Raw genomic sequence first — 25,031 nt, 5'->3', positions numbered from 1 at the left:
TATATTTTTAGTATAGACAAATAAAAATAAACAGAGGGAGTATTATATGTTTATTTTGAGAAATTAAGTTGAAATATTACAAATAAGTTCTACGTATTTAACGAGGCTACGTCTTGAAAAGGAAAGCCACACGATTTGGTCATAAAAATAGGCTACAAAGGGAAATTAGGAGACAGTGTAGCATGAGGACCTCCTCTATGCACCTATGGAAAATGTAGTGAATTAGGTAATTAAAGACCCTAGCAAAGCATTTTAAGTGTGAGAATGAACTATTTAATTACCCAATGGATAACTAAGCACCATACATCCAAAAAAAAAATAAATCCTGAGCACGTAAGTGCGCATTTAATCACGTTTCATTTACATAAACATCCTTTTTGACTTAAAAAAAATATAAAAAAATGCTAACCAGGTCCAATGGATGTATACCCATTAGTAAGGGGTATATAAGTCTGAGTTGGTTTAAATTTTTTAATTACAAAACCAAATTAATAGTATTGAATTTTTAGATCTATAAACTAGACTAAACCAATAAAGTCTGGATTTTTCAATTTCGGGTTTTCTCGGATTTTTCGAGTTTTCGAGTTTTTGTTCAGGTAAATTCTTCACAGCGCAAAATATGCAACTTCTGCTCCAAATATTTCTTTCGTCTTAGTAAGATATAACTATATAATATATTTTCCAAGAAAAAAATACAATAATATTAAATAAGTCATAGTATTATACTAAAATATTCAATAATAGAGATAATAAAATTGCATAATGCAAATATTGCTAATTAATAGGCAATAATAAAAATTAACATAATCTAAAAATACTATATAGGTCATGCTAAAATAAGTATAGCTAATAAGAACCATTAATTACATAACTAAGGACTAAAGAAAAAGATAAACTAAGTTATGCATTTTCATTATAAACCAATGCAAAACTAAAAATAGATATCCAATACTATTGTAATTCCTAGTATTGAATTGAATTTCTTTTGTTAGCATTAGTATTGATTTGAAATTTGTTTGAGTTACTACATTTATGGGTTATAAAATTTATTTACCATTTAAGAATATTAAGTCCAAACTTAAAATAATACCTTAAAAGATAAAAATGAAAAAAAGTTTACAAAATAATTATAAATCACATTACAATAAATATTTATATATATAAAATATTTTTAAAAAATTGTAGAAATATACTATCAGGTTGGTAATTTGGTTTCGGTTTGACTTTTTTCTTTTGTTAAAACCAAACCAAATCAATTATTGTCGTGTTGTCTTTTTTTTCAATACAAACCAAATCACAATCAAAAGTTTTTTTTCCGATTTAACTCGGATTATCGGTTTGGTATAGTTTATTGATTTTTTTTGTACACCCCTACCTATTAGAGAAATTCTCTCTTTTTCATCAAGCACATATTTCTCCCCCTGAAGTGACCATGCATGCTAGCTTTGATGCGAGGGTCTATCGGAAACAACTTCTCTATCCGCATAAAGATAAGGGTAATTAAGGCTGCATATTCACTACCCTGTTCAAACCTCACTTATGGGACTACACAGAGTATGTTATTGTTGAATAAAGTATGATCATAGACTTTGTGGAAATTAATGATTTTGTTCCTTCGTAGGCAAAAGAAATATTAGTTGATTTTTTCTTATCTATCTAAGTTTTGGTGGACAAAATTACTCGATAAATATACCGGCGGGAAATAACCAATGCCCCATTGAATTGAGATTGCGCAATTAAAATTTAGGCAAGAAAGATACTGGAAGCATGTCAGCTAATTAAAGAAAGCTCATATCACTCGCTAGGCGTATTAAATTTTCAAGAAACACAACGAAATCCCACGCTAGGACCAATTTTAAGAAAATATTTGACTAGGTATGTATGCAAAGAATAAAAAATTAAAAGCTTATGTAATTCATGCAACTATGCAAGGTCCTGTAAATATTTTTCTGAATAACTACTTCATAAAATATGAAAGTTTTAGTACAAAAGGACTGGCCTCTAAAGCCAAGTGGCAATTAAGATATTTGATGTGCCATTTTGATGACTTGCCTTAATTCGAAAATAATAATTTCGCCTCGTGCAGATCCGAATAGGTATATTTGTCTGTCTATGCGGTACTCCACTTCTTATAGGAATATTATCTCGTTAAAATAAATAAGAATAAAATAGCTTTTTCATGTTATTTTCCTAGTTAGAAAGGAAAAGAAGAACATCGGCACAAATATACTTGTTCATATCGAACATAACCTGAAAAACAAATCTTATTAATGCTTCAACACCACTGCTACGTTTGATTTAAATTAGCATAAACTTTACCAATGTTGTTGAACTCTTCAGCGAACATGTCATATTTCCCCAAAAATAATATACTAATAATTATCTTTCTATACGGCCGAAATCAGGTATGTCCGATTTCACGGGTCCGAAGAGTCGCTTCAAGCCCAAGCTCATGATGGGCCGAGTTCGAGGCCGATGAACTAAGCTCAAGCCCGATGACAGAGTACAGAGCTCGAGGATCGGAGTACGCGGCGAGCACCGAAGCCGAGTATGACCAACCCCGAGATGAAGCCGTTACGGGTTTATTATAGAAGGACAAGATTCCCGCTACGTCCCCAAAATCGTGGCGTAAATTCCAGAATAGATTCGTACGACCGAGTACGAATCCGTACTAGGCCGTTAGACAGTTGTCCCAATAAGATTCCTTACTGTAAACAGAAATGTACTTTATTTAGGGTTCCCGTGCTATATAAAGGGGACCCCAATCATTTATAAACATCATTAATCATTAGCAAAGAATATACTCTCTCACTTTCTTGCCTACTGCTCATATGCATCATCTTATTATTATTATTTTATTGTCCTTGTTGTTCTTGCTCATTTACCTCGAGGTCGCTTTTGCTCGAGGTCGAGGTCTGCTTACGCGATTGGTTTGACTTGCCTTACTCTTAAATTTATACATTAGATTCCTTGTTTATCAATTAGTATTGGATTAAATCACATATCTTTAAAACCACAAACAAGTTTAATTGTTACTCGTATTTTCGAGGTAAACAGTTTAGCGCCCACCGTGGGGCTGAAGATAATAGTGATTATTTCAGTACTGATTCTGATAACACACGTTATTTTCACACTTGTTCTTGTCAAAGATTCTTTGTTTTCAGGATAAAACATGTCGAACTCACAAAACGCGCCCGTACACGGTGATGATGGTCTTGGGTTATACGGAGAGAATGAAAACATAATTGCTCCAGGAGTTGGAGTGCCACCGGTTAACCCTAGGGAAGTGCCTGCTGCCGACCTGGTCGATGTCAGTTTGCACACTGCTCTGAACGCAGATTTAGGTACGGATCCCGGAGGGAGTGTACGTAGGGAAGGCTGAACTGGTGGCCAAGGAACTCAAGGTGTAGGAGACAGGGGAGTTAGCCTCCAAGTAATATTTGAGATGTTACAAGCTCAAAAGATTGCTATCGCTCCGCTTCAAAATCAGCAAAAACTCCAAGTGTGGTCGAACCAGGAATCACCCGTCGAACTGAGCCGGTGCTTGAAAGATCGAATGGTAATGGCTCGGGGACTGATCTCACAATTATAAGGATACTCGAGGAGCTCACCAAAAGTATCGAGTCAGGGGAGAAAAAGATTGAGGATAATGATAATAAAGTGGAGACGTATAACTCCCTTATTGATCAAATACCGGGGGCACCCCCAGTCTTGAAAGGATTGGATGCCAAAAAATTCATGCAAAAGCCGTTTCCCCCGAGCGCGGCTCCGATGCCCATCCCCAAGAAGTTCTACATGCCTGATATGCCTAAACACAATGGAACGAGCGACCCTAATAAACACATTACCTCGTACACTTGCGGGATTAAAGGTAACGACTTAAATGATGATGGGATCGAGTCGGTATTGTTGAAAAAATTTGGAGAAACTTTGTCAAAGGGAGCAATGATTTGGTATCATAACTTGCCACCGAATTCTATCTATTCATTTGCTATGTTAGCAGATGCCTTCGTAAAAGTACATGTTGGGGCCATAAAGGCTACGACAAGGAAATCAGATGTTTTTAAGATAAGATAGAGGAATGATGAGATGCTAAAGGAGTTCGTATCCCGTTTTCAAGTGGAGTGAATGGAATTACCACCGGTCTCGGATGATTGGGCAGTACAAGCCTTTATGCAGGGGTTGAACGATCGGAGTTCGATCGCGTCACGACAGTTGAAGCAAAATCTGGTCGAGTATCTAGCCGTGACTTGGTCAGATGTACATAATTGTTATCAGTCAAAGATTAGGGTCGAAGACGACCAGCTGGGAGCCGCCTCGGGCTTAGTTCATCCAAATAGATTGGCGGTTAAGGCCTCGAGGGATACAGATAGGGAACCGGGGTCGAATAGACAACAGTATCAGCCATGTGCCTCGGATCAAAGAAACAACGGTTCAAGGCACAATCCTTCTCGGAACGATCGAGGTCAGAATTCACAGGGACTTATGAGTAAGCATGGTTTTGATAAACATACCGACCCCGCAGAAGCACCTCGGTTGTCGGAGTATAATTTCAGTATAGATACATCGGGGATCATGTTAGCTATTGGAAGAATTAAAGACAGTAGGTGGCCCCGGCCTATACAAACTGATCCTTTTCAAAGGAATTCAAACTTGATGTGTAAATATCATGGCACACATGGCCATAAGACTGAAGATTACAGGCAGCTGAGGGAAGAGGTAGCTCGGTTGTTAAACGAGGGTCATATTCGAGAGTTCCTCAGTGATCGAGGTAAGAACCACTTCAGGGAAAGAGATGCAAACAGAAAAAATGAGGAGGAAGAACCACTACATGTAATTCATATGATCGTTGGCGGTGTCGATGTTCCATAAGGGCCTATATTCAAATGCACCAAGGTGTCGATCACCAGAGAAAAACAGACTCGGAGTTATGTGCCCGAGAGAACCTTATCATTCAATGACGAGGAAGCGGAAGGCATATCTCAGCCGCACAATGATGCCCTGGTAATTTCTATTTTGTTAAATAAAATTCAAGTTAAACGTGTTCTAGTGGATCCAGGTAGCTCAAAAAACATAATCTGATCGAGGGTCGTAGAGCAGCTCGGCCTGCATGACCAAATTGTACCTGCATCTCGAGTCATGAATAGTTTCAACATGGCTAGTGAAACAAGGAACATGGAGATATTCCTACCAGTAAACGTGGTCGGGATTATCCATGATACAAAATTTCACGTCATCGAAGGCGACATGAGATATAATGCGCTACTTGGGAGGCCATAGATCCAACACATGAGGGCAGTACCTTCAACCCTTCATCAGATGATGAAGTTCTCAATACTGGATGGTGTGAAAATGGTTTACGGAGAACAACACATTGGAAAGGAAATGTTTGCAGTCAATGAGGTGACACTGATACCAGTGCCTTCGACCTCGAAAAAATCAAGCACCAAAGATAAGCAGACGGCCAAATAGCAATCACCGTCCCTAGCCTTGACCGAATCAGAGGAACAGGTAATCGAAGAAGAAGATATTTCCTTACTCCTTGAACTTTCGTTGTTCCCGAAGAGTCTGATGCAACCAAGTCAACAGTCGAGGAACTGGAACAGGTCATATTGATCGAGAGCATGCCCGAGAAAAAGGTATACCTGGGAATGGGGTTAATCCCCGAACTCAAAAAAAACTCATTCAATTTCTTATCGATAACATAGATTGTTTTGCTTGGTCCCATTTAGACATGACAGGGATCCCACCGGAAATAACAATATACAGGCTGAGCCTCGACCTCGGGTTCAAACTAGTGAAGCAAACAAGGAGGCCCCAATCCGAGGTGAAGTATGCATTCATAAAGGATGGTGTAACTAAACTTATTCTGCATTTGAAAGTAGCTAGTAGACACATTGTCAGTCTTGACCACGAACCTCGAACTGAGCAAATAATGTCGTCATGTACGAAGGCAATGCACAATGTCAGTCATTTCCTTCTCTTGCACGTGTAACACTGCTCCGTCTCATTTAACTTGCAGCTTTCAAATGCTTTGGGATGATTATCAGGCATCAAAACACCCCCAATGGCAAAGTTTGAGGAATCTGTGTGCACCTTAAATGTCTTGGCAAAGTCAGCTAATGCCAAGACTGGCTCCTCTGTTACAGCTACCTTAAAGCCTTCAAACGCCTTTTGACAATGCTCCGTCCAAACCCATGGCTTGTTTTTCTTTAGCATTTCAGCCAGTGGTGCGGCCTTTTCCAAGTAGGCACTGATGAACCGACGATAGTAGTTAACAAGGCCAAGGAAGGATCTCAACTCAGTTATCTTTATAGGTGCCTTCCACTCCTAGATAGCACGTACCTTAAATTCGTCCATGTGTAGCTCGCCATTGCTAATAACATGGCCTAAGAAGTGCACCTTTGATTATGCAAACTCACATTTCTCCCTCTTTATGTATAGCTCGTTCTCTCGCAAGGCTTGAAAAACCTTCCTTAATGCTCCATGTGCTCCTCCAAGGTATTGTTGTAGATGACTATGTCATCTAGGTAGACTGCCATGAATTGATCAAAGTAGGGATATAAAAGCTTGTTCATAAGGGTGCAAAATATGGCCGGTGCATTGGTTAAGTCGAATGGCATCACCAACAACTCAAAGGCTCCATATCTCGTCACACATAATGTCTTCGGCTCATCCCCTTTGGCAATGCGAACCTGGTAGTATCCCTTGCGAAGATCCACCTTGGTAAAGTACTTGGCTTGCCCAAGTCTATCGAACAAGTCAATAATGAGCGGGATCGAGTACTTATTCTTCACTATGACCTTATTAAGTACTCGATAGTCTATGCACAAGAGCAGCGATCCATCCTTCTTCTTTTTGGAAAAATACTGGTATGCCAAAAGGTGCCTTTGATGGGCGAATGTGACCAGCATCTAGCAGCTCTTTCAATTGTTTTCTGAGCTCCTCTAGCTTGGGTGGTGCTATACGATTTGGGGAAAATGCGTGTGGCTTATCCCCCGGATCCAACTCAATCTTGTGATCCACCTCTCATCTAGGGGGCAAATACTTAGGCAACTCCTCGGGCATGACATCTTTGTTTTACTCAAGCAACTTCTTTATGTAAGGCGGCAGTGTCTCTTGAAAACTCTTGTCTTCCTCCAGACTTGAAATGGTTTCCACGAACGCCGGCTCCCCTTTCTTGATCTCCTTGACAACCTGCATAGCTGAGAGTTATGCTTGGCTCTGTCCGTGTGGCATAGTCATTGTAGTTACCATGCAAGATCCTTCTCGCTCCATAACCAAGAGACGTTGGAGGTAGGGGTAGATCAAATTATGACAATGTCTAACGAACACTTGCCCTAATATGATGTCAAAGATATCTATAGCGGTTACGGTAAAGTTTGTCATTCCTTTCCAAGTTCCCAATTTGATACCAACTCCATTAGCTACCCTACGAGCATTCTGTACCTTGGCATTCACGGTCTTGACACAAGAGTTGGTTGGAGCAAGCTTCACTTCTAGTCTCTTTGCAATAACATCAATCACTAAATTATGAGTTGCTCCAGTATCCACCATTGCACAAGTATGTTGTCATTCTCGGTAGGTTGGATAGCTTACTTCGTGACAGCACCACATAATCTGATCATACCCAACTGTGAGCAGCTTATTTTTGACCATGTTTGAATTTATTCCTACTTTTCTCTACTCACTACCCACTTTCCCCACTTTCTCCACTCACTACCCACTTTCCCCATTTTCCCCACTCATGTTCCCCACTCTCCCCATTTTCCCCACTCATGTTCCCCACTCTCCCCACTTTCTCCACTCACTACCCACTTTCTCCACTCACTACTCACTTTCCCCGTTTTCCCCACTCATGTTCCCCACTATCCCCACTTTCCCCACTTTCTCCACTCACTCCCCACTTTCCCCACTTTCTCCACTCACTACCCACTTTCCCCACTTTCTCAACTCACTACCCACTTTCCCCATTTTCCCCACTCATGTTCCCCACTCTCCCCACTTTCCCCACTTTCGCCACTCACTGCCCACTTTCCTCACTTTCTCCACTCACTACCCACTTTTCCCATTTTCCCCACTCATGTTCCCCACTCTCCCCAAAAAATATTTCCTCCATCCACTCTTCATCATTCTCTCTACTTATAACACACACATCAAGACCTCACCTTAAAAAAAATTATATATAGAAAATGGCGCATTTTACAAGAGAGCTCTCTTCTTCTTCTTGGATTTTTTCTCCAAGCAACAGACAAATACAACAAATCTCACCCTTTCTTCCGAAGAAAAACGGCCGCACACACTCATTTTACCATGGAAGCTTCTCTGAAAATGCACACCTGAATTCACACCCAACATTTGAGAGACTCACTTTAAAAGTTCTTCACACTCAAAAGAGCTGAAAGCAAAGGCTTCAAAATTCAAAATTTTCAGCTGGATTCGGGTAAAAGTTTGCTGCTCTGTTGCTACTATTGAAATTGCTTCTTGAGCTCCTCATGTGATTTGGATTATTCTTTTCTTTGGATTATCTCTTGGTGTCTACTTAACTCTGTTAGGTCAGTCCCAAATCCTTTGTATTATGTTTTGCTGAATGACTATATAAAGTTATTGAATTCCTTTTAGATTTTTGGATTTGCTCAAAAATACGATTTCTGCTATTCTAGTGTGTCATGGATGAATGTTTGGTTTCCATTTGAATAAAGTAGTGTAATGAATCGAAAATGTTAAACTTTAGATTAAATGTTGACGGAGTAAATGCTGTAAAGATTTTGAAATCTGTTATTTGCTTTGGGAGTCTTTACTCATTTTCTTTAATTTCCACTTCTTGTCATCGAGGAAGAGAGTAAAATCCAAGCAAATTTGCTCTTAAATCGAGGATCTGATGGCCAGCAATCGTTATCTTTTAATAGCAAACAAGCCGTAAATTATATTCTATACTCCACTTTCAGAAATAATATAAGCTGCATCATGAGGTATATAGTTTTTTTTTAGTAGCAAAAAATATAAAGATATATAGTATCACATGTTTCAACTCGTAGGCATAATGATTCCTCAATAGTTTGTTAATGAGTTGTTTGTGCACTCCAGCTTTTACAACCACAATCTACTTTATTTATTTGATTAGTTTAACGTCAAAATTCGCCCCCCTATCCTCTCTCCTCTCTGCCTCACGTTTTCTGGTTCTTGGACTTTTTGCCTCCTGATTTATCCAATCTTTTTTTTACTAGTCTATGTATTTTCATGACTTGTACATTAAGTTACATAAGTCGAGCAAATTTAAATATATATATCTTCCTTTTTTACAAAAACTTTTGAAGTATGAATATGTTCGTGTATGTATAAAAGAGATAGAAAACGCAAGCTAAAAAAATAGAAATTGGCTTGAACTTTCGTAGTTTACTTTAGGTGCGTTAATTAAATAATTGTCATAGTTACGGGTACGGTTCCCGTAACATAGTTTGTGACACCTAGTTACTAAAATCCGGGGGTACAGTTATGTGACCCGGCCACAATTTAATCTTTATGAAAAAAATTAAACATGTTGTAGATCGTGAGTACGGTTCTCGTGACATAATTCGCAATATGTAACAATAATTAAATAAAAGCGGTTATAAGGTAAAAATGCACAATAGTTTAAAACATGTATTAAAATCAGATAATATGCCAGTTATAATAGTTTAAGCGACCGTGCTAGAACCACGGAATCCGGGGATGCCTAGCACCTTCCCCCGGATTAACAGAGTTCCTTATTCAGAATTTCTGGTTCGCAGACTTCAAAAAGGAAAGTCGAAATTTTCCTCGATTTGGGATTTAAAATAAATCGGTGACTTGGGACACCAAATAAACTATCCCAAGTGGCGACTCTGAACAAAATTGAATAAATTAATCCCATTTCGAATAATGTCACTTTAATTGGAAAAACTCCCTTATACTACCTTCGGGTGTGTAAAAAGGAGGTGTGACAGCTCTGGCGACTCCGCTGGGGAACGAACCCAGAATCTCTGGTTCAGGGTTCAAGAATTCGAGCTTAGAATAACTGTTATAGTTGGCTTGTTTTATTTGATTTTTACATGTTGAGCCTAATGTGCTAAATGCCCCTTTTACCGCTTTGATATTGTTTGGACTGTATATAAATTTCTACGAAACCCTTCTCTCTCTGACTCTTCTAAATCATCTGGGAAGTGTGCACTTCGTGTGACTTCTTTTCTGTTAGAGTCTTATCCCAATTTTAAAACGAGGTTCGGAAAAGTTGCAAAGCCGGTGAAGCTTCTGTATTCCCGGTACGTTGCCCCCCCCGGCTCGAGCTGTCCGCTCGGGTAAGTCAGGTCTAGAACAATAAACCCAGGTTTTTAAACCTAGTATAACAAGCCTCATGTCGGATCCCTAGTAGGAACGTTTGTTTGCATCACGTGCATTTGACCTTGGAGACTCAACACAGGGGTTGAGTCTGTCTAGGATAGGTGTACCCAAATGAAAAAGACCATCCTGATGCATCTTACGTGCTACTTGCGCATCTGTTTGTTTCGGCTTGCATGTTGACCGGTTTCTAGAACAAAGAAAGAAAAATCAAAAAAATAATAAAATAATAATAATAATATAGGAGTGAGAGGTAGGTATTTAGAAAATTCTGAAACTCTGTCGAAATTTCGAAAAAAAAGAAGTCATATCCAAATGAGCCAAAGTTTTCAACTGCCATGTTTCCCCTGTTATGTCAAAACTGGCGGATTACGCGGGTCTGATTCTCACCGGATGTGAGATACGTAGGCAAATCTCATCGGTTCCGGCCCATAATTTTCAAAAAAAAATCAAAAAATATTTTCCATTACTTCCTCTCTAGAAAATTCTTTTTTTTAGACTCCAATTTTCAAAAAATCCAAAAAAAATTATATTTTCCATTACTTGCTTCTTTAGAAACTAATTGTTTATTTAAAAACAATATATACAAAAATATTTTCTTTTACTGCTTCTTTAGACCCTAATTGTTTAATATATATATATATACACACACACACACACACAAAAATATTTTCTTTTAATTTCTTCCAAAAATCCAAAAATATTTTCATTCTTCTTTCAAAATTGAAAAGAAAATTCAAAATTAAAAAATATTTCATTTTTTAGAAGCATTTCTTTCATAGATTTAAAATAAAATTCCAAAAATATTTTTCTTTCTTCTTTAGAAGTTTTTTCTATCAAAATTCCAAAAAAAAAACAATAAAAGTCTAAATTAAAAAAAAAATCTTTCTTCTTTCGAAATTTCCAAAAAAAAAAGAGTTAGTTTATTTACTTTATTTCTGGTCTTCCCGAACTACGTCAGTTTGATTCTCACCGGATGTGGGATACGTAGGCAACCCCCATCGGGTCCAACTTCATTTTTGTAAAAATAGCCCAAAAAGAACAATTTTTTTTTGTTTTGATTGTAAATAAGTAAGGTGATGTCATTCTTGTCTAAAATAGTTGAATGTCCCCAAAAGGGCGCCGAAAGGCCGTTTTTGCAAGAACAACCACCTTTAGTAGTTTTTTATAAGGTTTTGGCCGTTTAGCAAACACAACGGTAAAATCTTCTTCCCCGAAGTGCTGAAAGACCGTATTTGCAAAGCCGGATTTTTTATGAAAATTTTAAAAAAAATATTGATAACCTTTTCTTGAGTCAAAATGAGTCATAACCTTTTAAATTAAATCACCCTAATAAATGTGCAGGATGAGCACAGATGAAAACGAACCCTTCGCAACTCTTGAAGAGATCCCCTTATAGCTCCACATGTGGTGGAATGACCTAGGAAAAGGTAGCCGAGGAACTGTGATAAAAGTTTTGGGTGGTCTTGTCGGACTTTTGAACATCAAGCCAAGATTGGACGTGATTGAAGCCTTGATACCTTTTTGGGATCCGACTCGCAATGTGTTTCGCTTTTCTGATTTTGAGCTCACACCCACGCTAGAGGAAATTGCGGGTTACGCCGGCCTTAGCGGAAACTTTAGAAGTCGGTACCCGGTGTCACCGAGACTAGTATCTCCTCACAAGTTTCTGGATATGTTGAGTATTAGCCGGGATATTCAGGATGGGAATTTATCTGAAGGGTTTTGCACTTTCCAGTTCCTGTACCAACGCTATGGCAATCCCCAAGGTTTCGAAGCATCGAATACTGGTCTGACCTATGTCTGAAATAAAGATAAATGGGAGGCAAGGCGGGGTTTGGTTTTTATAGCAGCATTCTTGGGTGTTATAATATGTCCGCGAAAAGACGACAACATAGAATTGGGCCTCGTGGGAATGGTTGATGTCGCAATCAAGAAAGCTAATGGCACTTTGGTTCCCCTGATCTTATCTGAGATTTACCGAGCTTTGACCATCTGTCGAGAAGGGGGAAAATTCTTCCAAGGCTGCAACTTACTACTACAATTGTGGATACTGGAACATCTCTGCCACCGTGTCGGGTATATGAACTACGGCATGACCGGTTTGGATTGCATCAAAGAATTTGAAAGCCGAGTGGTGGGGGTTGAATTTCCAGAGGGTACCGAAGCTTGGTTTGCACACTTGAGTTCTTTAACTTCGGATAAAATTGAGTGGACGTTCGGATGGCTCCCTGCCACCGAAGTCGTATACATGTCAGCTAAAGTGTGCTACTTTCTCCTAATGGGCATCCGGAGCATCCAGCCATATACTCCTCACAGGGTTTTGCGCCAACTGGGAAGATTTCAAACCGTCCCCCATGACGAAGATTTGAGTGTACATGTCGTCGAATTGGGCCCAAAGGCTGTATTTCCAGAAGGAAGAGTTCGCCAAGTTTGGAATGAGTGCAGATTTCTCGAACCCAAGACTATGGTGCGGGATCTAGCTAGAGGTGAGGTGGACCCCAATTATATGGTTTGGTTTGGCAAAAGGTTTCAAATTCCTCGAGAGCCCGAGAGACCTGCTAAGAGACCCCATGTCCAACAATTCACTAACGACTCGCAAGAACAGTGGGGCTGGTTGGCAAAAGAAGAAAGCTATAGGGACAAGATAAGTAAATTAGAGGGACAAATCAGGGACCTCAAATTTGGCCACAATATCCAAGCTGCCGCAAATGAAGGGGAAAAGAAAAAGCTAACTCAGGAAAACGAAGCTCTCAAAGCTCAAATCTATAAAATGAGAATAGTTGCTAGAAACCTGGAAAGAAGCCGAGCAGATGAAATGCTTATAAGCGGTATGATAAAGAAAGTACTTGAGTGTCAAGATGACCTAGAAAAATCTGAGGCTAGTCTAGCAAAAGTCCGAGCACAATTGGCAGAGAATGCATAAGGGCGGGCAGAGTTTGTGCGACAAATGAAAAGAAAATATGAGGGGACAATCGCCAATTTAAAGAGAAAGCTATCCACCCTTGAAAATGAGGCGGACAAACAGGCCAGGATTTTTAAAGCCGATAGGGAACATGTTATGCTCTGATGGCCCAAATGGAAGAAGATATGCAAAAATTGCGGAATCAAAATCATCATGACACTCAAGTGTTGGAAGCTCGGAATCAGCAAATCGGGCGTTTACTTCAGGAAAAGGGTATTGTCCGAGAGAGGGTTAGAGCCATTGCCTACTATATCGTCATGAAATGCCACGCATGTGAGGATATGACTCAGACTACTTTCTTTGCTGCTGTAATGACATTTGTCCGCCAGATAATGAGTGATTTGGAGCGGCTTCAAGGATATCTCGCACGTAGGCCCGTGAGACCGAATGATGTCCCACGGGTCCCAGGAGTCGAAGCATTGATGTATTCATGATTTTTCATTTATTGAGTCTGTATTTTGGAAATTATTTTTGAGTATGTTGGTAGTTTTTAAAATTCCAAGAAAATGAGTAGTTGGAAGTCTTTTGTAATAGAAAGTTTAGGAGTTTTATTAATGAAAATTTGAAAATTCCCAAAAATTGTTTCTTTATTTTTTGCATTTGTTTTTCTTGAACTACGTAATGATCTGATTCACGCGGCATCGTGATACATAGGCAATCCTCATCGGATCCGATCACATTTTTGTAAATAACTCAAATAAGATAGGGATGTGAAAAAGAGAGCCAAAGAAAAACCAAAAGAAAAACGAAAAAAAAGGCAAGGAAAGAGAGGAAAGAAAAGAGTGGAAAATAGGAATAAGAGGAGAAGTACAAAAGCTAAAAGTGGAAAGAAAAAGAAAATTGGGGAAAATAAGCAGAGCCGGGATGAAACATGCAACCGTTGCGAAACATGTAGAAACACATTTAACTGTATAGGTGCATCACACCCCAACATGCGATTACCTATGTGTTAATTGCTTCAAACTGACCGGTTTGTTAACTTTGTTAGTTGAGGTTCTATAGTAAGGTGGTTGGTTTTATGGTAGTCTGGCTTCACATTCATACTTCACAAGGTCAAAAGGAAGCATTGAAATGTCTTCGGAAATTCCTCTGCCAACAGTTCCTATTCCAGAGGATAGTCCGATCTCGATCATCCCAACTTCTGAGTTAGTAACTGCTGAGGAAAATAGAATTCTGCATCTCCGCATGATGGAAATGTGGGACGCCTGGGCCAATGGAAAAGAACCACCAAGTGCGATCCCTGGATTCCCTGAGATTTTTCCCAGGACAAGTGGGACCTCCAACATCCCCAATAGTTATCCAAATACCTCACTGGGATATCCTACCGTTTCAGCCCACTTTGCTGGAACACCTTCTAAGTCTCGCCCCCAGGTGTTAGCTTCAGGTGCAGCTTCAAACATATTCACCGATCCAGCTTGTTCAGCTATGGCACAACCTGCTTTACCCAGGCCTAACTTTGATTCATTTTCCTTCACATTTCAAGCACCATCTTTCCCACTGGAACCTACCTAGTTTACTACCAATTCTTACCCTCAGCCGCCCCGGTACGAGTTTACCGCATGGCAGGAAAAAGCCGAAAAAACACCTGAACAAGAGGAAATTACCAAAAAGATGAGAAACATGGAGCAAAGTCTCAAAAATATACAGGGTCTGAGTGGGCAAAAGAGCGTATCTTACGCTGACCTATGCATGTTCTCGCACGTACATCTACCCTTGGGTTTCAAAACCCCAAAGTTAGAAAAATATGACGGGCGTGGGGATCCCATTGCCCACCTCAAAAGGTACTGCAACCAGTTGCGGGGAGCGGGCGGAAAAGAAGAGCTTCTTATGGCCTACTTTGGAGAGACTTTGGTCGGCATTGCTTCTGAATGGTATATGGATCAGGATATATCTCGTTGGCATATCTGGGATGACTTGGCTTGGGATTTTGTCAGGCAGTTTCAATATAACATCGACATTGCCCTGACAGGAATTCATTATCAAATGTAAAGAAGAAGTCCTCGGAGAGCTTTCAAGAGTATGCTGTCAAATGGCGCGAACAAGCGGCCAGAGTCAAGCCTTAAATGGACGAAACAGAAATGGTCAGTGTCTTCCTTCAAGCCCAAGAAGCTGATTATTATCAAAACATGATGTCTGTAATGGGAAAGCCATTTGCCGAAGCCATCAAAATCGGTGAAATGGTTGAGAATGGGTTGAAAACAGGGCGAATCTTGAGTCAGTCTGCTATAAGGGCTACCTCCCAAGCAATCCAAGGCGGGTCTGGAGGAGTAGCAAACGTAAAGAAGAAGGAAGAAGTAGCAATGTCAACTTCGAGTGTAAGAAAACCCCGTTCGGCCCGACTTCATTTCTCTGAAAGAACCCCACAACACTACTACCCCCATCAAGATGCGGCCTATGCTATGGATCATCAGCCATACACAGTGATGAATGCACAACTATACGCTAGGCCACAACAACAATTTCACCAAAACCGAGCTTAATTTCCCAGAAATCAACTTCCTCACCAAGCTCAGTATAATCCCCGACCTCTACAAAATAATTTCCCCTACAATGCCCGTGCTCGGGAGCCGCCCAGGAAGACAAACTTCACACCTATTGGCGAGTCATATTCTAGCCTTTTCCCTAAATTGGTCCAAATGGGTTTATTACAACCCGTACCCCCAAATAGGCAAAACCCAGAGTCACCCTCTTACCAACCTGGCGCCCGATGTGCCTATCATTCTGGGGTGGAAGGGCATGACACTGAGAGCTGTTGGACTTTGAAAAGGGTTGTTGAAAATCTCATAGAACAAAAACGGATAGTGTTAAAGGATGAAGACATTCCTAATGTGACCAACAACCCGTTACCGGCTCACAACAATGGACCGGTTATTGGAATGATCTGCGAAGATAAAGAGTTTGATCCTTCCTTGAAAGCCATCATTGCAATCGCCGACGTCGAGAAAAAGCCAAAGGCTGATGCAAAGCAAGAAAAAGGGGAGAAGAAGAGTAAACCCACCCCTCAAAATACAGAAAAAATAGTGGAAACCAAAACTGAGGTAGTACCCTCGAAAGATGCCATCCTTTATGTGCCCCGGGGTCCTAGGAAAGGACAAGTGACATTGAGCCCTCCTAGAAGGTTTGAGCTGAACAAAGGATCTAAAATGTATGTGCCAAAAGGGACCTATGTGGTACGGGGGCCAATAATTTCACCAAGGCTGAATGAGCCCGTGGTTATTGGTCGCGCACCACAGAGGCCCATGACAGATCCTACTGCCATCCCATGGAATTATAACGAGGCGGTAGTAACCTACAAAGGAAAAGAAGTCCTGGGAGAAGTAAATGAAACTAACCCGGCTGAGAAATACCTCAATCTGTAGGAAGTGAATAATGCCACGAAGAAGCGTTTCCCACTCAAGAAGCCAGTTAGTGCCGAAGAAGCAGAAGAGTTCTTCAGGAAAATGAAAACTGCAGACTACGAGATAATTGACCAACTCTGAAAGTCTCCTGCTCAGGTCTCTTTGTTGTCTCTATTAATGAATTCAGCTGAACATCAGAAAGTGTTGATCAAAACCCTCAATGAAGCTTACGTTCCAATTGAAACTACTGTGGAACAACTGGAGAGGATGGCAGAAAAATTCTTCACAATCAATCAGATCTCCTTTAGCAAGAATGACCTGCCCCCAGAGGAGGCCACCCACAACAAAGCCCTCCACCTAACAGTTAAATATGAGGGGTACTATATGAAGAGAGTCATGCTGGATGGCTGTTCCGGAGTAGATATCTGCCCTCTCTCAACTCTGCAAAGAATGGAGATCAAGACTGAGAGAATCAGGCCCAACAACGTCTGCGTTCGTGCCTTTGATGGCATCAAAAGAGACACCATAGGCGAGATCAATTTGATTTTGACTATTGGACCTGTGGATTTTGAGGTGACCTTTCAAGTCCCAGACATGGGTACTTCTTATAATTTTCTCTTGGGAAGGCCTTGGATTCACGCGGCAGGAGCCGTACCTTCCACTCTCCACCAAATGGTGAAATTGGAATATGAAGATCAGGAGATCATAGTCCACGGAGAGGATGAGCAATCGATCTATCGGGACCCGTCGGTCCCATGCCTCGAAGCTAGGGAAGGTAGTGAACATATAGTCTATCAAGTTTTCGAGGTTGTGGTCGCAGATCAATATGAAGAAGGAAGCCCTTGCCCTCAACCTTTTCTCTCAAAATCATCAGTTATGGTTGCCAAGGAAATGATCAGGCATGGTTATAAACCCGGGAAGGGGCTCGGGGCATCATTGCAAGGTATCACCGAACCTATCACCTTACTTGCCACCAAGAAGTTCTTCGGTGTGGGTTTTCACGCCACAGAAGCTGATGTGACGTGGGCAAATCAACGAAAGAGCAATGGTTGGGTTTTATCTCAGCCAATTCCGCATCTCTACAGAACATTTATCATGCCCAAGTACAATGAAGAAGAAGAAGATGAGGCCTTCACGGCCAAGGAAATTGAAGAAATCTGTGGGGCTATGAGGCAAATGCTGTATGAAACCCACATGGTTCAGCCGGGAGAAGGCTCGAGCACCGCTGAGGTGCTGTATATGGGGCCCAATGCCAAGTTGCAAAACTGGAAGGCTACTCCATTCCCAATCAGGCCGGAATCCTGGTAGTCCAGTCCTGCCACCTTTTCTGCATCACGAGTTATTTCAGGGTGTAACTCGGATGTTTTTCTTTTAGTTTCCTGTCTTTAAATGCTAATGTAAACCCTGTTATCTTCAAAATTCAATGAAATGAAATTAATATGTCATCGTTTATCTCTCTTTATTCTTTCTGATTTTGTTACTTTTTCTTATTTCTTCTTTCAGTTCTAATAATGCAACTTTAAATAACATGACATGCTTGCGAACTTCATGCCCAGATCCAAACATGCTGTCTAATTGTGAAATAATGAATCAAGAAATGAAATATGATGAAGAAGAGGCTTTTAAGGAAATAAATCGAGCATTGGAACAATTTGAGAATAAACCTAAGCCGAACTTAAATGAAACTGAGCCGGTTAATCTGGGTAGCTCTGAAGAAGTCAAAGAAACCAAGATAAGCATTCACACAGATGAAAGAACCAGGGACGCATTGATCCAACTTTTGTTTGAATTCAAAGATATGTTTGCTTGGTCATACGATGACATTCCAGGATTAAGTGTCGATTTAGTGGTCCATAAGTTGCCAACCTACCCCGATTATTCCCCTGTCCAGCAAAAACAGAGGAAGTTCAAAATTGTTATCAGTGACAAGATTAAAGAAGAGGTCACAAAACAATTAAAGGCGGGAGTGATCTGAGTGGTATGATACACCACATGGCTGGCTAACATAGTTCCCGTGCCAAAGAAAGATGGGAAAATTCGGGTGTGCGTTGACTACCGAGATCTGAACAAAGCAAGCCCCAAGGACAATTTCCCTCTGCCAAACATCCACATCCTTGTTGATAACTGCGCCAAACATGAAATACAGTCTTTTGTGGATTGTTATGCAGGATATCACCAGGTGTTGATGGATGAAGAAGATGCGGAAAAGACAGCTTTCAACCACACCCTGGGGCACCTACTGTTACATGGTCATGCCTTTTGGTTTGAAAAATGCCGGGGCAACTTACATGAGGGCCATGACTTCCATATTTCATGACATGATGCATCAAGAGATAGAGGTGTATGTGGACGATGTGATCATCAAATCCAGAACCCAGGACGACCATGTTCGGGACTTAAGAAAATTCTTTGAGCGGCTACGTAAATATGAGTTGAAGCTAAATCCGGTGAAAGTGCATTCGGAGTTCCGTCTGGCAAACTCTTGGGATTTATAGTCAGTCGGAGAGGCATAGAGCTAGACCCAACAAAGATAAAGTCTATTTGAGATTTGCCTTCTCCAAGAACCAAGAAAGAGGTTATGAGCCTGCTGGAAAGATTGAATTACATTAGCCGATTCATTGCTCAGTTGACTTCAACATGTGAACCCATCTTCAAGCTGTTAAAGAAAGATGTAGCAATTAAATGGACGGATGAGTGTCAAGAAGCCTTTGACAAAATCAAAGAATATTTGTCGAACCCGCCAGTCTTGGTCCCACCTGAACCGGGAATGCCTCTGTTCTTGTATCTGACAGTCTTGGAAAATTCCTTTGGTTGCGTCCTCGGGAAACATGATGTGACCGGAAAGAGAGAGCAGACCATCTACTATCTGAGCAAGAAGTTTACCAGCTATGAAGCCAAATACACTTTGTTAGAAAGAACTTGTTGCGCTCTAACTTGGGTCGCTCAGAAGCTTAGGCATTACTTGTTGGCCTATACCACTTACCTCATTACCAGGTTGGACCCTTTGAAGTACATATTCCAGAAGCCGATGCCCATATGGAGGTTAGCAAAATGGCAGATCCTGCTCACTGAGTTTGACATAGTCTATGTCACCCGCACGACAATAAAGGCCCAGGCTTTAGCAGATCACCTAGCTGAAAACCCTGTGGATGATGAATATCAACCTCCGAGTACTTACTTTCCAGATGAGGAGGTGAATTCAATCAAGATGACATCAGAAGACACCAGTGCTTGGAAAATGTTCTTCGATGGAGCTGTGAACGCAAAAGGTGTTGGAATTGGGGAAATCTTGATCTCACCCATTGGTCAGCACTATCCAGCCATAGCCCGACTTTGGTTTTTCTGCACAAACAATACTGCCGAGTATGAAGCCTGAATTATGGGTATGAACATGGCAATCGACCAAGATGTCGAAGAATTGTTAATCATGGGAGATTCAGATCTGATTATCCGACAAGCTCAGGGAGAATGGGAGACTCGAGATGTCAAACTTATTCCCTACAGGCAACATGTGGAAGATCTTAGCAGGCGATTCAAGTCAATAGAGTTCAGGTACATCCCTCGTTGTCACAATGAACTGGCCGATGCACTTGCTACTTTGGCCTCGATGCTGCCATACCCAGGAAATGCCCACATTGATCCCTTGGAAATCCAAATCCGGGAAAGGCACGGTTACTGTAATACGGCTGAGGCAGAACCAAGTATTCAACCATGGTATCATGATATCAAAAGATTTCTGAAAACTAAAGAGTACCCCGAGCAAGCCAGTGGGGACCAAAAGAGAACCACCAGACGGTACGCAAGTGGTTTCTTCCTGAGCGGTGATGTTTTGTACAAAAGGACTCCGGACCTCAACTTGTTAAGATGTGTTGATGTCAAAGAAGCCGGAAGAATCATGTATGATGTACACGCAGGAGTGTGCGGACCCCACATGAACGGGTATGTTTTGGCAAAGAAAATCCTGCGAGCGGGCTATTACTGGATGACTATGGAAAAGGACTGCTTCAGTTTCGTCCGAAAATGTCACCAATGTCAGGTGCACGGTGATTTGATTCATGCACTGCCTACAGAACTGCATCCCATGTCAGCACCTTGGCCATTTGTTGCCTGGGGTATGGACGTCATTGGGTCGATTGAGCCGAAAGCTTCAAATGGGCATAGATTCATATTGGTCGCTATCGACTACTTCACAAAGTGGGTTGAAGTAATTACCCTCAAATCTGTCACCAAGAAAACTGTAGTAGACTTCGTGCATTCCAACCTCATCTGCCGTTTTGGTATTCCTGCAACTATCATTACGGATAATGCTCTAAATTTGAATAGTCATTTGATGAGAGAGATATGTGAACAATTCAAGATAACGCATCGGAACTCTACTCCTTATCGTCCCAAAGCCAATGGTGCCGTCGAAGCAGCAAACAAGAACATCAAAAAGATTTTGAGAAAGATGATTCAAAGTTCCAGGCAGTGGTATGAAAAATTGTCGTTTGCATTATTGGGGTATCGCACTACTGTGCACACATCGGTTAGAGCAACCCCGTACCTTTTGGTTTATGGCACGGAAGCCGTAATACCCGCGGAAGTTGAAATCCCTTCTCTCCAGATCATTGTTGAAGCTGAAATTGAAGACAGTGAGTGGGTCAAAACCTATTTGGAACAGTTAACCCTGATCGATGAAAAGCGAATGGCTGCAGTCTGCCACGGGCAGTTGTATCAACAAAGAATGGCTCGTGCCTACAACAAGAAAGTGCGGCCTAGAAACTTTGAAGTGGGGCAACTCGTCTTAAGGTGTATTCTCCCCCATCATCAAGAAGCCAAAGGAAAATTTGCTCCTAACTGGAAAGGCCCATACATCATCAGAAAATTGTTGCCAAAAGGGGCATTGTATCTGGGAGACATTGAAGGAAATGACTCTGAAACAGCTGTAAATGCAGATGCGGTCAAAAGGTACTATGTCTAATCCTTCTGCAGCAATAACATTATCCGATTGGGATGACGAAGGCTTTCATTCTTTCTACCCCAAATACTCCAATCCTTTGCTAACCCTTTGAGTCGTTTACCTTTCTTTCATTACCCTCTTTGGAACCTGAAAGTGTCATTAAAAAAAAAAAAAGAAAACAAAACAAAACAGAAAAACAAAAGAAAAATCAAAAACAAAGTTTCCTGAACTACGTTCGACTTGATTCCGAAAGGATACGTAGGCAGCCTCTCCCTGGGGTTCAGTCACACCAAAACAAAAATCCAAATTTCCCCAAAAGTGAAACTGGGGCAGACGTTATAATAATTCAGCGATGATCCCGCCCGAACGGTTCCAAAGTTGTAATTCGATCCAAGTTCTTTTTACCAAACCTGTTTCAAGTCCTTTCGATCAATCGGAAAAAGGTTTTTTAAAATCAAAGAACACAGTTGCTTGGATCTGATGCAATCAAAATGAGAGAAATAAAATGAGAGAGTCTTATTGGTGAAAACCTACGGGCACCATAAGGCAATGGCAAGCAGAGAAATCGAAAATGAGAGAGTCTTGTTAGTGAAAACTCGTAACGAGCACTATAAGGCGACGGTAAGAAGAGAAATGAGAGAGATCGATTGGTGAAAACCCACAAAGGGCATCATCGATCGAAAAGAAGAAACCCCTCACCACCATTGGTATTGAAAGAGTCCTGGCAAGGTTTCTCGGTTTTGAAACACGGGTCGCAATGGGTTTATGAGAAGATAGGATATTTGTGCGGATCGGTTGTCTAGTCCAAGAAGTATGTCATGTCTATTTGAAGTCTGCATGCACCTCAGATAAGTCCGTCCTTCCTCCCTGAAAGTGATGCTTCTCTTTTAAATTTATTTTCTTGTCCTTTGTTTACTTTTCCTTGAACCTCTTTCGGTCTAACTCTGTTCCGTAACTAATACAAAGAAAAGGTGGCAAGATTGGTTTTATAGAGTTCTGCTTGATAAAAACCAAGTCCAAAGAAAAGTACCCCAGCCTCAGCGGGTGCATCAAGTCGATCCCGACTGGCCATAATAGCCGATGCTCTAAAACCAGAGTTATTGAAAATGAAAAGAAATTCGAAGTCAAAGCCCTAGAGGTGGATTAAAGTGAAAGGGCCAAAGCCCCGCACGGTTGAACCGCCGTTTGGAAAGTTTGAAAAGTTGAGTTCCTCGGTTTTAGGAGAGAGATCAATCTTCAGCAAGCAGCAGAGGTTCTCACCAAAAGAGCTAGGCCGAGATTAAGTGATAAAAAACAATGAAGGCCACAAAACCGACCACCGTTTCAAACTAACAGTTGTTCTTTGTTTGAAAAATTGAAACAGGTGCAATCCAAAGCAACCATGCAAAAAGCAGGTGCAACCAAAAGGAAATGCGCAAGGGTTAGAAATAGCTATGCTGCAATAATCAACCCAAAAGGGAAGTCTCCTCCCAATTCTTTTCTGCATTTTTTACTCATTTTCTTAAACTCAAAAATAAAATAAAATAAAAAATAAAAAATGAAGATTGATAAAAAATAAAAATAAAAAGAAGAAGAAGAGAAATTCAAAATCATGGTAGCATAGGGTCTCCAATCTCTAGCTACGTCCTTTCCAACATAGGATCTCATTCCCTAGTTGATGCCAGCATAACCTTGTAATCTTTTCCCACCTAGGGTCTCATTCCCTAGTCACTGCCAGCATAACCTGGTAGTCTCTTTTAGTATTGAGTTCCACTCTCTAGTTGATCCCCGGCATAACCCGAGGACCTTTTCCTTTCTCCGGCATAACCCGATGACTTTCCCGGCATAACCCGTGGATCTCCCTGGCATAACCCGAGGACCCTTTTTCTTTTCCGGCATAACCCAATGAACATTTCCGGTATAACCCGTGGACCTCTCCTGCATAACCCGAGGACTTATTTTTCTTTCGCGGCATAACCCGTGGACCTCCCCGGCATAACCCGAGGACCTTTTTCTTTTCCGGCATAACCCGATGACTCTCCTGGCATAACCCGTGGACCTCCCTGGCATAACCCAAGGACCTTTTTATTTTCCTCCCGGCATAACCCGTGGACTTCCCTGGCATAACCCAGGGACCTTTTTCTTTTTCTCCCGGCATAACCCGTGGACCTCCCTGGCATAACCCAGAGACCTTTTTTTTTTCTTTTCTCCCGGCATAACTCGTGGACCTCCCCGGCATAACCCGAGGACCTTTTTCTTTTCCGACATAACCCGATGAATTTTCCGGCATAACCCGAGGACCTTTCCTTTTTCCGGCATAACCCGATGAATTTTCCGGCATAAACCGTGGACCTCCCCGGCATAACCGAGGACCTTTTTTATTTCCGGCATAATTCGATGACTTTACCGACATAACCCGATGAGTTTTCCAGCATAACCCGTGGTCTTCCCCGGCATAACCTGAGGACCTTTTTCTTTTCCGGCATAACCTGAAGACCTTTCCGGCATAACCCGATCATTTTTCCAGCATAACCTGGTAATCTTTCCAACTTAGGGCCTCCGATCCCCATTTGATTTCATTTTAGATATAGGGTCTCCATTCCCTAATCTCTTTTTCTCTGGGATGCACAATCCCGATTTTATTGCTTTCAATAAAGAAATAATTTAGATTTTGTTGCAATAACTCACAAAATTTTCTTAGTGAAAACGGGGGCAGAAAAATTTTGTTCGTTTGTTTGTTTTGGTGCCTAAGCAGGTTTTTACCTTGAGGGACAAGTTTCGAGGCGACCAAAAGAAGAAGTCTCTTTTCAAATAAAAGAAAAGAAAAACAAGAAAAAAGAAGTGAGCTCTAAAGTGCAGAAGCGAAGAAAAGATGCAGACTGCTCAAGATAGGATTAAAGTCACAAGCTTCGCATGTCCTGCCTTGATCCAAAAGCTGAAGAATGAACCAGCGATTGCAGCTAACGAGCATCAAGATTCAGATCGGAGTCCAACAACAAGAACCAGCTAAGACTCAAGATCAAGCTTCAAGTGACTTATAGATGAGAATCTTGTAACTCATAGTTGATAGACTTAGCTAGTTTAGCTTTTTATTTTTCCATTTTTTTTGTGTAATAAGGAGCTCAGCTAGCAGAAACAGCAACAACAACAGTGAAACCACATTTTCCCGGTAATCCCAGCTACCAAAAATTTCAGAACTACACCGACCTGATTCTTTTATAGCCAAGGATATGTAGGCAACCTCCGAAGCAAGTTTCGGTCAAACTTTTTCAAAATGCTTCCAAATGGAGTTTCAAACGGGCAAAAATTGCTTGTAGTTGCTCACTTTATCTTTGCCCGAAAACTCTTCATGTTTTCGAGCAAAGAGGGGCAGCTGTGAGCAGCTTATTTTTGACCATGTTTGAATTTATTCCTACTTTTCTCTACTCACTACCCACTTTCCCCACTTTCTCCA

General features: G+C 41.1%; 1 protein-coding gene across 1 annotated transcript; it reads left to right on the top strand.

The window, feature by feature from the left end:
* The first annotated feature begins 16,836 nt into the window (after window positions 1-16,836).
* LOC142182144 (uncharacterized) lies at window positions 16,837-18,634 on the top strand. Its single transcript, XM_075256123.1, has 2 exons — window positions 16,837-17,434; window positions 18,489-18,634. The coding sequence occupies exons 1-2, from the start codon at window positions 16,837-16,839 to the stop codon at window positions 18,632-18,634; spliced, it is 744 nt and encodes a 247-aa protein (XP_075112224.1).
* The last annotated feature ends 6,397 nt before the right edge of the window (window positions 18,635-25,031 follow it).

Source organism: Nicotiana tabacum, chromosome 6 (genome assembly GCF_000715075.1).
Source record: "Nicotiana tabacum cultivar K326 chromosome 6, ASM71507v2, whole genome shotgun sequence".
NCBI classification, from domain to species: domain Eukaryota; kingdom Viridiplantae; phylum Streptophyta; class Magnoliopsida; order Solanales; family Solanaceae; genus Nicotiana; species Nicotiana tabacum.
The sequence above is the reverse complement of the archived record's forward strand: the minus strand, read 5'-3'. Positions and strand labels throughout refer to the sequence as shown.

Excerpts from the sequence above, each read along its gene's own strand:
- LOC142182144 (XM_075256123.1), top strand. The coding sequence starts at position 16,837 with ATGAATTCAGCTGAACATCAGAAAGTGTTGATCAAAACCCTCAATGAA. Across the intron at positions 17,435-18,488 it reads ATGCCTCGAAGCTAGGGAAG|GATTAAGTGTCGATTTAGTG; the intron begins GTAGTGAACATA and ends ATGACATTCCAG.